At 41.1% G+C, this 14,976-nt stretch overlaps 1 protein-coding gene across 1 annotated transcript in view; it reads right to left on the bottom strand.

Annotated features, from left to right (window-relative positions):
- The window catches only part of ENPP6 (ectonucleotide pyrophosphatase/phosphodiesterase 6), a 49,106-nt gene that overhangs the window by 7,294 nt on the left and 26,836 nt on the right, over positions 1–14,976 (bottom strand). The window contains exons 5-7 of the mRNA XM_075334668.1: positions 4,746–4,925; positions 1,219–1,356; positions 1,021–1,144 (exon numbers count right to left, since the gene is read on the bottom strand). Of these exons, the coding sequence (XP_075190783.1) occupies positions 1,021–1,144; positions 1,219–1,356; positions 4,746–4,925 (442 nt within the window). The remainder of the gene's footprint in view (positions 1–1,020; positions 1,145–1,218; positions 1,357–4,745; positions 4,926–14,976) is intronic.

The following is a 14,976-nucleotide window of genomic DNA, read 5'->3' as shown; positions in this document are numbered from 1 at the left end:
GTGGTGCTGAACTTCGGTCTCCGATCCTGACGACTCCCCGCTGCTGCTGCTTCCGGCCGCAGTGAAGTGAATATTCAATTAGCATAATGAGCGGCGGTCGGCAGCAAGTGACAGCAGTGGCAGAGACTGCAGGGCAGGAGAAGGGGAGTAAAGGTTTTTTTTTTTTTAATAGACACATGTCTTTTCTCCGGTGCGTGTCACACAGAACACATCTGTGTGGTTCGTGTGTATTACGTGTGACACGTTTGCATTCCATGTGACACCCGTGATGCCGGAGAAAAACGGACATGTCGGCGTGTGGAAAACACGGGCACACATAAGTACGGAACGGACACACGTTCCGTACAAAAATACTTACGTGTCCCCGAAACTATAGGAAAACATATGTCAACGTGGGCCCGTGTCTCCAGTACGTGAGAAAACTGTCCATACACGTACTGGAGGCACGGACGTGTGAAAGAGGCCTTACCCAGTTTTAACAAAGTGAGTGGAGCTGGCTTGGGATGTGGTCATGGCACCACAAACTTCCTGAATTCATGACGAACTGTGATGTTCCATATGCCATAAATATTATACTAGTCCATGACTGGAGTAAGATTTGTAGCAAAGCGCACAGAGGGGTGTCCACCACTTTGCCCCTCGCTTGATTTATTAAGAGGCATTCACCTAACAAAGGACCTGCACTCAATCCTGCCCCCTAATCAGGATCGGTGTGAAGAACACTGGTCTTCATGACTCGAGACCAAAACGTTGACATCTGTCGGACGAAGTAAATAACAGCTAATCAGTGGGGGTGCCAGGTGATGGACATATTGATGACCTATCTTGTGAAAAGGAAATCAATGTGTCATGACTGTAGATCCCCTTTAAGTATTTGAAGTACCAAGCATGGAAATACAAGCTCCACATTAACTAACATAGCAAAGGCTGATTTTAACGCGTAGAACATATTTATACCATTCTGCTCTGTTGTGAAATAGAGCAACACAACAAAACGGGGACAACTACTGGTATTTTTACCTGGGCCAGATGCCAAAAAGAATCCTCTCATGTCCATCATCTCATTGTCGTATCCATGCCACCCATGCTGCCAGCCTTGATTAGACGCTGTGCCATTATTCCAGAAGGGAAGTTTCTCTTTACTCTAAAAAAAACATAATGAATAGGAAATGCACAAAACCTTCCAGTGTAAAGTAAAATGACACATTTCATGCCCACCTGTGCTATGAACCAACCCTGTTCAGCTACCAGAGTCAATGGTGGCACAAATTTTCCCTTCTTGTAATAAAATCGATCTGGTATTTCGTTCTTTTGGTAGACATCCATGTGCTGCACAGCTTTCAACTGGTTGTACACCTGTCAAATGCCACAAAATACTTTAAGAAGAAAGTGGCACACTAAATAATCGCCAGTGGCACACTAAATAATCGCCAATCAATCCACAAATACTCCTTTTTTTTACGTTTTACGCCTCTTTTAGGATCTCTAACTTAAAGGACTATGATTTACCAGGCATATTTTAAAACAAGTCTCAGATAATTATTAGCAATGACATCACAATGAAAGCTGCAGGGGGTGCGACTGCAATGATTGTACAAAGGCATATTGTATAAGGCCATAAAAAAGATTATTGTGTGGAGACACAAAGGCATCATAACCTGCAGGGGGCAGTATTACTGGCTGAAGGCATACAAGGGGCATTATATATAACTGTGGTGTTATAAGGGGAGAACTGTTACTTTTCGAGGACAAAAAACTGGTATATCACAAAGAGTGAAATTATTACCATGTAGAATATTATACAGTTTGTTTAGAGTTGGGTAAAGGTGAGGAGGGTAGTGGAAAAGTGGTGAACCAAAGATTTCCGTGTGCTACATTCTGCAGAAAGAAGACAATGTGATGAAGTTCTGGAAAAGTGGAGAAGAACAGGGAAAATCAATGATTATGGTATACAACTGATGTCTACTACCTAATGGTTACTGTAGGCCTGTAATATTGGTCTTGGTATAGTGTTTTAATAAAGGAGTTGTTTAATACCTATAACGCCATTTACAAAAGTGGTTAGGGCCTACACAGATATTTATAAATGGTATAGTAGATAAGAGAAAACACCTTTAAAAGGGGTTTTCCCGTTAACAAAGTTCATTTTAAAGTGGATTTAATCAATAGATCTTGGAATAATAGTTTCCACTATTGGATGTGTTTAAAAAAATGTTCCTGTGCTGAAATAATGTTATATATGTGCCCCTGCTATGTACTGTGTAATGGCCGTGTCTGACCGTACAGAGACATGGTCTGATCATACCACATCTCCTAGGGAGGAGAGGACACAAAAGAGTATAAAGAGATCACATCACTGGATCACGGCTAATTCTTTCTGTGAGGAAAACAATTTCCTCCCTGTTTTTCTAAAAATGTTTTATCTCAAAGAAAGAATAATTTGCAATCATATGCGGTGATATTTGTATATTCTTTTTTGTGTACTCCCCGGCTCAGGAGCTGTGGTATGATCAGACCATGTTTCTGTATGGTCAGGCACGGCCATTACACAGCACATAGCAGGGATACATATGATGATGATGATGAGATGATTATCTCAGCAAAGGGACATTTTTTTAAACACATCCAATTGTGGAAATTATTATCATTCCAAGGAGTATTGATTAAAATAAAACTTTAAAATGAACTATGTTCAAGACAAACCCTCCTTTAATGATCAGTATGGTGGTATTATTTGGTCATTATGTAGTGGCAATAGTGATGGAAATTGTATAGTCGTATTATTTATTTTATACAGTGCCTTGAAAAAGTATTCATACCCAATGAAAATTTTCAATTTTTTTCACGTTAAACCCAAAACCTAAATGCATTTTAATGGGATTTTGTGTAATATACCAACACTAAGTAGCAAGTATTTGTGAAGTATAAAGGAAATGATACTTGGTTTTCAAATATTTAAAAAAAATATACAGTAAATCTGCAAATTGTGATGTGCAGTTGTATTCAGCCTCCTGTAGTCTGATACCCCTAAATAAATTCTCAAGTGACCAATTGCCTCCATGTGCCTTCACCTAAATGGACATCCAAAGCAAGAAGGGAACTAATTAAACAGCTAGGAGGCCTATGGTCACTCTGGAGGAGCTGCAGAGATCCACAGCTCAGGTGGACGAATCTGGTCACAGACGCTTCCATGTAATCGCACTGTGCTAGAGCTATTTTGCAAAGAAGAATGGGCAAAGCTTTTCAGATTTTAGATGTGCAAACCTGGTAGAGACTTACCCCAAAAGACTAGCAGAAGTGATTGCAGGTAAACGTATTCCTACAAAGTACTCACTTAGGGGGGCTGAATACAAATACACGTCACAATTTGCAGATTTAAATTTTTAAAATATTTAGAAAACCATGTATCATTTTCTTTACACTTAACAAATATTTGCTTCTTACCTTCGGTATATCATATAATATCCCAATAAAATACCTTTCTGTTTGTGGTTGTAACGTGAAAAAATGTGGAAAAGTTCATTGAGTATGAATAATTTTTCAATGCAATTGGAAGTTCACTCAATTTTGTATGGTGATATTTGTTACTTGTATAAGAGCATATGCGTTTGACTGTTTATATGTGTGTATATTCTTGTTTGAAGGAGGAGGAGCGTATATTTTTATAAACCCAAGCAGAGCCTCAAGGGCACACACATCATAGCTAGAAACTGGTGGCTGTAGCGTGGCCCAGGTGTAGAAGTTGCCCCGGGGGCTCAAGGACATTAATTACACCCCTAATTAGCTAATAATTCATGATTCTCAACTATAAGCCATAGTGGCTATAAAGACTACCACTCAGGAGGACCAGGTGCATCCATGCAATACAATAAAAGACAGTTAATTGCTGAAATAAGAATTAGGTCATGCATAATTTCACCTGTTGTGGCGCTGTAGGGAAATTAACAATTCTTGCCAGACTCACACTACATACAATCAATCGATATTCAAATTGTCTCTTCAGGGAGGAAGGAGAGGAACTCTAGTGCCACCTATTGGAAGTAGCGATCCTAAAATTCAAAAGTGGCTCTTTAACAAGCCTTTTCATATGACCTAGGATTTAAGCCAGATCAGAATCTTAATTTGCAGATTGAGATTCTGATGTGGTATAAATCCTAGGTCATATGAAAAGGCAAATTAAAGAGTCACTTTTGAATTTTAGGATCGCTACTTCCAATAGGTGGTGCTAGAGTTCCTCTCCTTCCTCCCTGAAGAGACAATTTGAATATTTCCCCGAGGAGCATTGCAGCTATAAGACTCCCCACCACTGACAGCCAGATTAGTTTGTCAGTCTCCGCAAGGAGAAAAGTTCTCCCCTTAGAATCAATCGATAAGCTTTCTACAAGCAGGAACCCCAAGATCCAGTGTCTGGCTACTCAAAATACAAAGACTAATTGATTAAAGGGGTGGCCACTTCGGTTACATATTTTGCATACAAACATATTCTTCTTAGATTTATAACACTTGGTTTGTAATTTTATTTGTAGATTCAAAAAACAATAACAATTTTATTGTTTAAAGAGACAACTAGGACAATGAAATAAAACTAAATTTGCTTTTCGCAGCAACAGTAGAAAAAAAAGAGACCTTAGTGTAAAAATACCCTAAACATCACCAAGAACCAGAATATCACTGCAATAAAATAAGTGTAGTAGAATGACCAAACTGTAAGCTTTAATGCATAAGAACAGAAGAGGACCACATACCTCGGCGTGCTTACCCTCCACAGGCCACAGACTCACAACAGGACCTTTGTCTTTTATTTGTAAAATGTCATTAAAGTCAATATATTTTTCAAGTTCTATCACTTTCTCCATCCAGAATATATCAGTCATGCCATGGTCAGAGAAAAGAATAACATTTACTTTATCCTTTAGTCCACTTTCCTTAAAAAAAAATAAATATTTAAATTGCGTGAGAGCATTTATCAGATAAATCAGAAATCCAAAAATATTTGTGCATTTTGTCCATTTGGACGCTTCTTGTTTGGCCTCCATTAAAGGCTATTGAGGCAAAGACGTGTGCAACTTGTGACCATGAATTTTTCGGTAATATTTTTGATGGTCACATCACTGCTGCAGTTGGATGAAGGTTGAAAAATGACACTGACCATTTGTAGATGTGATGTCACAGTGCAATTCTGTGATATTAATCTGGTAGTTATGATACCTTGTCATGGCTAACAAAAATATAATACGTGATGATGTTAGATTTTATTTTTGTTAGCCATTAAAAAGGCATCATAACTACAAGATTATCAAGCAGGAAAAAAAAAAAACACGTTTAAAAAGGTAATATTTGAAAGTTCTTTATAGTCCACTACGCGTTTCAATCCATACTGGCATCTTTATCAAAGAGGTTATCCACTACTTTTACATTGCTGTCCTATTTTTAGGATGTTTTGCATATTTTCCCAGGTGGCCTTGTTCTAGTGTCACTGCATTGAGAAACACGTGATGGTGTCTCCGCGGTGTTGGATGTTGATCTCCCTGAGGTCAACCATCCTTACCTATGTAGTCTTCTACTAGGCATTGCTCCCACTAGCCAGTTTCCTACTCCACACAGATGAGGGGAAAATACCCCAAAACAGCTGTCTGTGGATGGATACCATGTTTTGGTATAGGCGGTTTCCTTGACTGGAGACTACCCTTCCCGTGGTTATTCCTTCCCGGTGAAAGACCTGGTTAGTCTCCTGCCAGCATTGAGAAACATGTAATGGTGTCTCCGCGGCATTCTTGTTTTGCATATTTTCACAGGGGGCCTTGTTCTAGTGTCACTGCGTTGAGAAACACGTGATGGAGTCTCCGCGGTGTTGGATGTTGATCTCCCCGAGGTCAACCATCCTTACCTATTTTTAGGATAGGTCATCAATGTCTGATCGGCGGGGTGCGGGGTGTCAGACCCCGGCCGATCAGACTTTGATGACCTATCCTAAGTATAGTCGAGCAATTTAAAAGTAGTGGACAACCTCTAAGGGAAGAAACTAACAAGTCTCACATAACCATCCCAGGTAAGCACCGCTGATTGATATATTCATCTCCTAAATTGGGGTCTAAGGGCTCGTGCGCATGTTGCGTAATATCATGCATTTACGCTGCATTTAGCAATGCAGCGTAAATGCATGCATCCTGCGTCCCCAGCAATCTATGTAGATTTGGGTGCTAAATTTTTTACCCAAATCCGTGCGTTCCAAAATGCAGCATGCCAATTAATTTGTGCGCTTTGGATACTGCTCCCACTCTTTCCATGGGGCAGCATCCAGAGCGCATGAAATAGGCATGTAATCTGCTGAAACACTGCATCCATTACGCAGTGTTTCTGCAGTGATTTGAAGCGCACATGTGCTGTCAAATCACTGCAGAAATTTCAGCATTTACGTGCAAACAAGCCGTTACCCTGTGTGTGCGCATCTCTCCCTCTCCAGTTTTCTTTTCCATAAATAAAAGATTGAAACAAAATAGTAATCAATGTTTTTCAACTGCTTAACACAGTACCACGGGGGAACACTATTCTCCTTAAGGAGACTTTGCAAGCCAGTCTGGCTGCCAGGTAAGGGGACTTATAGCTGCAATGCCCCTAAAATTCCACGGGGGAACACTATTCTCCTTAAGGAGACTTTGCAAGCCAGTCTGGCTGCCAGGTAAGGGGACTTATAGCTGCAATGCCCCTCTGGGAAATATTCAAATTGTCTCTCCAGTAAAGGAGACAAACTCTAGCACAGCGCCACCTATTGGAAGTAGCGATCCTAAAAGTCACAAGTGGATTTTTGACAATCCTTTGCAATATGACTCAGGATATATAAGCCAGATCAGAATCCCAATTTGCAGACACGGTGTTTCGGGGTGCTTGCCCCTCGTCAGTGCAAAGTATGGGGGTGTCTGATCTGGCTCATGAGAAAGCTATGTGGGGACCACGGGGGAACACTATTCTCCTTAAGGAGACTTTGCAAGCCAGTCTGGCTGCCAGGTAAGGGGACTTATAGCTGCAATGCCCCTAAAATTCCACGGGGGAACACTATTCTCCTTAAGGAGACTTTGCAAGCCAGTCTGGCTGCCAGGTAAGGGGACTTATAGCTGCAATGCCCCTCTGGGAAATATTCAAATTGTCTCTCCAGTAAAGGAGACAAACTCTAGCACAGCGCCACCTATTGGAAGTGACGATCCTAAAAGTCACAAGTGGATTTTTGACAATCCTTTGCAATATGACTCAGGATATATAAGCCAGATCAGAATCCCAATTTGCAGACACGGTGTTTCGGGGTGCTTGCCCCTCGTCAGTGCAAAGTATGGGGGTGTCTGATCTGGCTCATGAGAAAGCTATGTGGGGACCACGGGGGAACACTATTCTCCTTAAGGAGACTTTGCAAGCCAGTCTGGCTGCCAGGTAAGGGGACTTATAGCTGCAATGCCCCTAAAATTCCACGGGGGAACACTATTCTCCTTAAGGAGACTTTGCAAGCCAGTCTGGCTGCCAGGTAAGGGGACTTATAGCTGCAATGCCCCTCTGGGAAATATTCAAATTGTCTCTCCAGTAAAGGAGACAAACTCTAGCACAGCGCCACCTATTGGAAGTACCAAAACTTTTCTTTTTAATTAATGTTATACGAAATGGGACTATATTGCCCTTGCCTTTTTTATTCCAACATAGCTTTCTTTTTAGTTTATGCTGTTTTTCTGATACAAAATAACAAATCTGCAGCAGAGCATTAAAGTTAAAGGGATTGTTCCAGCAATACAATTCCTATTCTTATTCCATTTTAAGACCAACACTGGAGATCAAAATTAGAGAACAGCACACAATTTCCTAAATGATAAGGTCATTGTGTCGTCCTATGTGATTATATCCTAACATGAGTAAACTCACAGCATTTTAAGCTTATTTCATAAACTGATTTTTTTTCAAAAGCACATAATAAAAATGTAAATGAGTTAAATGAAAAAGAACAAGGATCAGAATTAGAGAATATTTTCAGATACCTGCAAGTTGTAGGTGTTAATCTGGCACCTGGTGCTAATTTTCTTAATTATCTGACAAACCCTATGTAACTGGAAGCCTAAGGCTAAGACCACACTTTGCGTTCGCCTACTTGCAGTTCTAAACGCACGTTTTGAGCTTAATTGATTTGACCAAAGTTGCCTTTTTCAGAACTTTAGCGCTGAAAACGCATGCATATTTACCGCGTTTTAGATGCGTTTTCATCGCTTTTTACATGCTTTTTCACCTGCTTTTTGACAGATACGTTTTGAACATCAAGCAACTACTAAATAAAGATTAAATAGTCAAACAGAATGAAAAAAAGAGAAAAACAAGCAAAACATATAATTTTTGAATAAAGAAAATAGTTATATTTCATGAAATTATAGCGGTTTTGTAATATTTATTGCTCAAATAGCAATAAAATCATAATTTTCTTTAATTTAATTGTCGGATTATGTTTGTGTGTGTAAAGGGATATACGATTCCATTAATTTAATGTTAGAAAAGCATGCGTTTTGTTTGTCCAAAACGCATGTTTTCTGCACCTAAAAAGCAGGTAAAACGCAGGAATTTTGAAGTTTCTTGGTTTTTGCCATTTCTCATTGACTTCAATGTTAGCAAAACGCACCCAAAATGGCAAAAACAATTGACATGCTACTTCTTTGAATGCATGGTTTTTGCCACAAAATATGCAAATTAAACGCAGCGTTTTAAAACGCAAAGTGCGGTCTATAAATCCCAATTTTCCATAGACTTTGCTGTAAAATCAAAACGCATGCCTTTTGGCATGAAAAAGGTGCATCTCAAAACGGACCTAAAAAGCACCTGAAACGCAGGTGGAAACGCAAAGTGCGGTCTTAGCCTAACTTTTCAGTTTGCACTGACTTTGCAAAAAATGGTGTGCTGTTCCAAAGTGACTGGAACCCTCCGGCCTCATGTTGTCCAGATGAAGGCCAAAGGGGTGACCCTAACAACCATAGCAAGAGAAGTTGGCTATTCCACGTCTGTGATTTCAAGAATATTGCATCTTTATAACATCACAAACTTTTTCAAGTCCCCAAGAAGGCTGGTCACCGTCGAAAGACGAATTTAAGAGAGAACAGGATAATGAGGAGAATCTCCATGGATAATCTTTTCAACACTGCAGCTGGAATTGCTCGCCAGTTCAGCACTGAACAGGGTAAGGAACTGTCTCGTGATAAAGTGTCATCACGTTTAAGAGCATTTGGACTGAAAGCCCACTCTGCAGTGACCAAACCTCTCATTAGCAGAAAGAATGAAAAGGCTAGACTCTCCTTTGGAGAGGAGCATGTTGTGTGGACAGAGAAGAATTGGTCAACAGTTCATTTTAGGGATGAAAGCAAGTTTAATTTATTTGGGTCTGATGGGAAACATTATGTTCGTCAACAAATTGGGGAAAGACTGAACACAAAGTGTGTTAAGAAGTCAGTGAAAAGTGATGGACGAAGTGTCATGATTTAGGGAATGTTTTCTGCAGCAGGAGTTGAACAGCTACATGGCAGAGTGAATGAAAGTGTGTATCAGAACCTTCTACAACAACACGTGGTTCTTTACTTGTGTTCATCACTCAGACAGCAATTTTCATGCAGGACAATGCCCCCTGTCAAACAGCAAAATGGGTAAAGCAGTTCCTTGAAACAGAAAACACTGAAACAATGAAATGGCCAGCCCAGAGACATGATCTAAACCTGACAGACAACCTCTGGAAAATCCTTGGTGACAAAGTTATGACCAAGAAACCCACAACAGTCAAAGGACTGTGGAACAAACTGGAAGAGTGGACCAGTATCACACCAGAGCAGTGTAAAGGCTGCTTTACACCTTACAATTTCACATACGATATCGTATGCGATGTGACCCGCCCCCATCGTATGTGCGGCACGTTCAATTTGTTGACAGTGTCGCACAAACGATTTTTTCCCGTCACATGTACTTACCTTCCATACGACCTCGATATGGGCGGCGAACATCCACTTCCTGGAGTGGGAGGGACGTTCGGCGTCACCGCGACGTCACGCAGCAGCCAGCCAATAGAAGCGGAGGGGTGGAGATGAGCGGGACGTAAACATCCGGCCCACTTCCTTCCTTCCGCATTGCCAGCGGAAGCCGCGAGACGCAGGTAAGCTGCTGTTCATCGTTCCCGGGTTGTCACACACTGCGATGTGTGCTGCCTCGGGAACATTGAACAACCGGACGTTCAATTTTTAGTAATTGAATGACGTGTATGCGATCAACGATTTAACGTTCAATCGCAATCGCGCGGAGTTTTCACACGCTACAATGTAACTAACGATGCCGGATGTGCGTCACTTACTACGTGACCCTGCCGACACATCGTTAGATAAATTGTAGCTTGTAAAGCCCGCTTAAGAGACTAGTGATGTCCTGTGTCTGCAGATGAGCTGAAGTCATTCAAAGCAAAGGCTTGTACACTTCCTACTGATTAGTGACTGTTGTTACTTTTGGAAAATTTAGTTATAATCTTTCTGTGTGCTACAGTCATTGTTGTTCTCTCATTACGATCATCACGTTTTGGGCAAAATAAAGGTTTTATGTTGATAAACTATGGATCTCTTGTAAAACACAGCTCTAGTGGCATGGTGTACCCATTACAAAAAAAACCCTTCAAATGTTCATCAATGTAGATTATATTATTTCTGAAAAAAGCAAGCGATCATACATTGTTATCTAATTTTGATCTCCAGTGTTTGTATGTCTTAGAGAGGGGATCAAAGCTTAGAACCCACGTGAGTCAGAGTAACGAGCCACTAAATTGCAGTGTGTATTGCTCTCACAAATGTAGGTCATCCATGTATTACAAGTGAGTGCCTGTAATTGATTCATATCGACATGCCACTCAGAAGCCCACAATTCAACATCACCTTACAATTAGTACTACGGTTTTGTGTTGCTCCATTTCAGAGATGCATAAACTGCTCTTGTCTATCCTGTCACCTCTCTCTCAAGTCCTTGGGCCTTTTGAGTTTCCATCAATCCTGATAGACCAAGTGTTTAGATTTCTACGGGGAAGTTTAGGGCAACTAAGTTTAGGAAGGGAGCAAATTGGCCATCAGATGAGACATTGCAAGATTTAAATGATCCTTCCTACCCCACTGGTACCTCAGCGTTCCATTCAGCTGCTCCACTTTTTCGGTCCCTCCTAAATTACTCTCATTTTCCTCAGACAAACTACCTTAGAAACCCTTTGTACAGGCGAGGGTGCAATTTGTCATGTCATATATTACCTATTCTCTTTTTGTTCATCCCCAGACCAATCTCCTAGTTTTCTGTCCCAATGGATAGATGACTTGGACATTTATCTATCACCCACTCAAATAGATAATTTGTTTATGGTCAATAAGGCTTCTATAAATTCACATTTACATGAAGAAAAATACTAAATTTGGGTACAGGGTTCCAGTAAAGATGTTTTCCTTCAATCGGTGTTGGAGATGTGGGAACCATAAGGTTAGTTTTCCAGGCTTGTCTCTCTGGAATACTAAGGTTAATGATCACATGAAGGATATAACTGCTTCTCTTTATAATAGACAGGATACTTTCTACAAAACTGAGGTCTACTGTAAGTAATTCCAGTAGTCTAGGAAATATGAAGAGTTATCCCTATCGGACTCCTAATCTCGCTTGCATCGTTGGAGCTTTTCCTAAACCCACCCGCTTTCTTCACACCTACCACTTAACCAAAGCTATTTAATTATAGATGCTTTCTATACAATTGAAGTTTAAATTGTTTTATACACGTCATTTTTACAGCTTAATAGCTTTGCATTGGTTTAGTGTATATTATAATTTATTCATTACTGTATGTGATGAGGCTGTTATACTTATATATGTTTTGTTCTCGTTCCCTATAAAAGTAAGAAATCCTTAAAAAAACAAGTGCCTTTATTGACTTGTATAGAATATTACATTTCCCTTGCACTGGCCAGTATGGGAGAAATGTCTGGCTGACTACAGTATTCCTTGGCCACATGAACTGTTTGTCTCTGATTGCATGTAAAAAGGGAACACATAAGGAGATAATACCTGTAAATGATAACATGCAAGTTGCCTCTAGGGGTGCTTTTTAATAAAGTGTGCAGAAATCTGCTATTAAAAAGGGAATCAGTCAGCAGGTTTTTGCTATATAAGCTGAAGTAAGCATCCTGTAAGGGTTAAGACAGAAAATTCAGGCATGCCTGTGTTGTCATAGTCTGATCTTTTGTGATTGGCTGATGCAGTCACATGTTCATGCAGAAATACTAGCCCTCAGTAGAGACCAAGATATAGAGACCAGTGGGAAACCTAGGAATTGGCAAGAAAACTATAAGGTAAACAATATTTATATCTAAAATCTCCAAACATTTCCTAAAAAATATAAATGGGCTGGAACAACCTCTTTAGTGAAAATGTGTTGTCAGAAAATGACCTGTCGTTTAATTCAGATTTTCATGGTAAATGTATTTTTGATACTTTTTTTTACATTTTCTATACCCCTATAAATATATATAAAAAAACAATCCACAAATCTTGCAATTTTCACAATTGCCCATAGGCTAGACTCTTACTTCTCCTTCTGCACAGATGACTTTTCAACAGACAAGTTTACAATGAAATAGAGTTTCCAGTGTGTGCCTTGTATTGTTCATGATTATTGTACTTTTCCCTATTATGTATACCCTTTTCACATGTACAGAGCCATGGAATGAATGGCGCTATAATAATAATATATATCTTATCTAAACATTAAGTTTCAGGGACAGTATCCTTTGATGTTATATGCACACAATGTAATATGGGGGACACTACACTGTAAGTGTGGAGCGTGTTCTGGTCACTCTCTAGGTGTTCTGTTACTCCTGGAATGTGCATTGAAAGCATTTTAGTCTTTAAATATTTAACCGAGATTTAACATAAAATTACACGAAGTTCATTTCTAGCGAGACACAAAAGATTGAGAAAAGATGGTTTCACATTTTGTTCTTTGAGAATTTCACAAAAATCTATTTCAGCACATCAATCTACCTAAACTAAAAAAAAAAAAAGAAAAGAAATCTTCCAAAAATCAGGATCTTGAAATATTTAAAGATTAAAGGGGTTTCCTGCATTTTAGGTTAATTAGGTAATGCTCTGCCAGATGAAAAGCCTAAACTGGAGACAAAAATTGCATTGTAGCAAACTACCAGAGATTTCTTTTGTGCAGCTACTGCATGTACAGTTCCCAGAGCATTGCCTTCTAGGCCATACTGCTTGTGTGTGCACTCAATCTCCCCTTTCCTTATGAGAGGATCACTCATTGATCTATCATCGTTTGGGGCCATATTGCAAAGCTTGTGATGGGCCCCTTAAACGTTATGGTATTTTATGCCTTACAGCAGAAGTCCCCAAACTTTCTTACCTTGATTGAACACCCTTTTCTCCAGTAGTGACACTCAACCACCATTAAAGGTGTGATGATAGCCAAAGCTTCTACAAAGAAAGCACAATGAGACTTTCTGCCCCCTCTTATTTAGACAGTGTACTAAAATCCAAGGGTTTCCACTATATCTCTTTTTGGTATTTCCATATCCAGCAAACCCACCATGCTATTGCATCCAGCTTTAAGTCCCCTCTGACTTCTGAGTAAAGCTACACACAAAGGCCACTATCGGGAGGTGGTCTTCATAGCTGGTTGCTAGTGTGGAACCCCAGTGTCCGGGAGCCACAGTAGTGTTGCCATCCTCACAGGGGGTGATGCTATGCCTAGAAGCAAGAGGGGGGTCTCCCATGCGAGGTACACCAACACCCAACACTTTTCTAACTCCAGACCAGGGGGGCACAAGAGCTGGTTTAAGGAGGGCTTCCCTGTGCATTCTGGCCTGGGGAAGGAGTTAGAACACATAAGCTCACACAGAAAATGAAACTAAACAGAACGAGTTAGGAGAGCAGTGAAGATGGCCGCTGAGGAAGGCTGTATGATACAGCCCTCTCAGGAACAAGCGAATGAGCAGTACACCGGGGTCCTAGGCTGAGTGGGTGCTAACGCCCCTTGAGTGAAGCCCGGAGGGCAGGGAATTCCACATTCTCTAGCCCAAAGAAAGCCCAAAGGTGAAGCAGCACAATAGAGCCCGAGGCCGTGGCTACGCAGGCGGTGTCCGTGACCGGCTCGCGCTGCCCGCCATAAGGGAAAAGATAAACAACAACAACAGCTAGGAAGAGGGTCACTGTGTCGCTCCAAGCCACAGGGACCCGTACACTAAAGCACTAGAAGGAAGGCCTCCAATCCACCTGGCATTGCTCCCAGGCTGACTGGACCCAGTTATCTTCTGGACCAGACTCCCGGGCCTGTAATAACAACTGCCAAGTAAAGGTAAAGGAAAATACAACACGGTATCGACCAGTTAATGCTGGCGCACCTCTGCAACTCCCAACATCCCTGGGGCCTGAGCTCTGCCTGTGGAGAACTGCACCAACCGAGCTGCGCTACCATTGGCCCCAGAGAATACCTCTCGCAGCGATGGCTCCTATATTAGCCGCAAACCACAGATAGCGTCACGAATACAAACTCTACTCCCCTGTAAATAACCCCTGCATTTTTATTGACACCGCCAGGGTCACGGAACTGGGCCTGGCTGCTGTGACATCCCACCCCCTACACCGGCCCGGTGACGAGCAACCCCCCAGACCCCGTGGGCGCGTCACTAGGTCTGGTGCTAATGCACCAAGCTGCAAGACATCATGGACCCACGAGCCACACATCATGGACTGGTGAGCCACACATCATGGGCCAGTGAGCCACACATCATGGACTGGTGAGCCACATATCATGGACCCGTAAGCCAAAGATTAGGAACCCCTGCCTTACAGTGGTATGAAAATGCTACATGGTAAAAAGAGCTTTTCTCAGCTTTAGCGTTTGTTCTTGGATAAAGCATTGCATACTCTTGGTTCCTTGAATTTTGT

Source organism: Anomaloglossus baeobatrachus, chromosome 1 (genome assembly GCF_048569485.1).
Source record: "Anomaloglossus baeobatrachus isolate aAnoBae1 chromosome 1, aAnoBae1.hap1, whole genome shotgun sequence".
Taxonomy (NCBI): domain Eukaryota; kingdom Metazoa; phylum Chordata; class Amphibia; order Anura; family Aromobatidae; genus Anomaloglossus; species Anomaloglossus baeobatrachus.
This window is presented reverse-complemented; position numbering and strand designations above follow the sequence as displayed.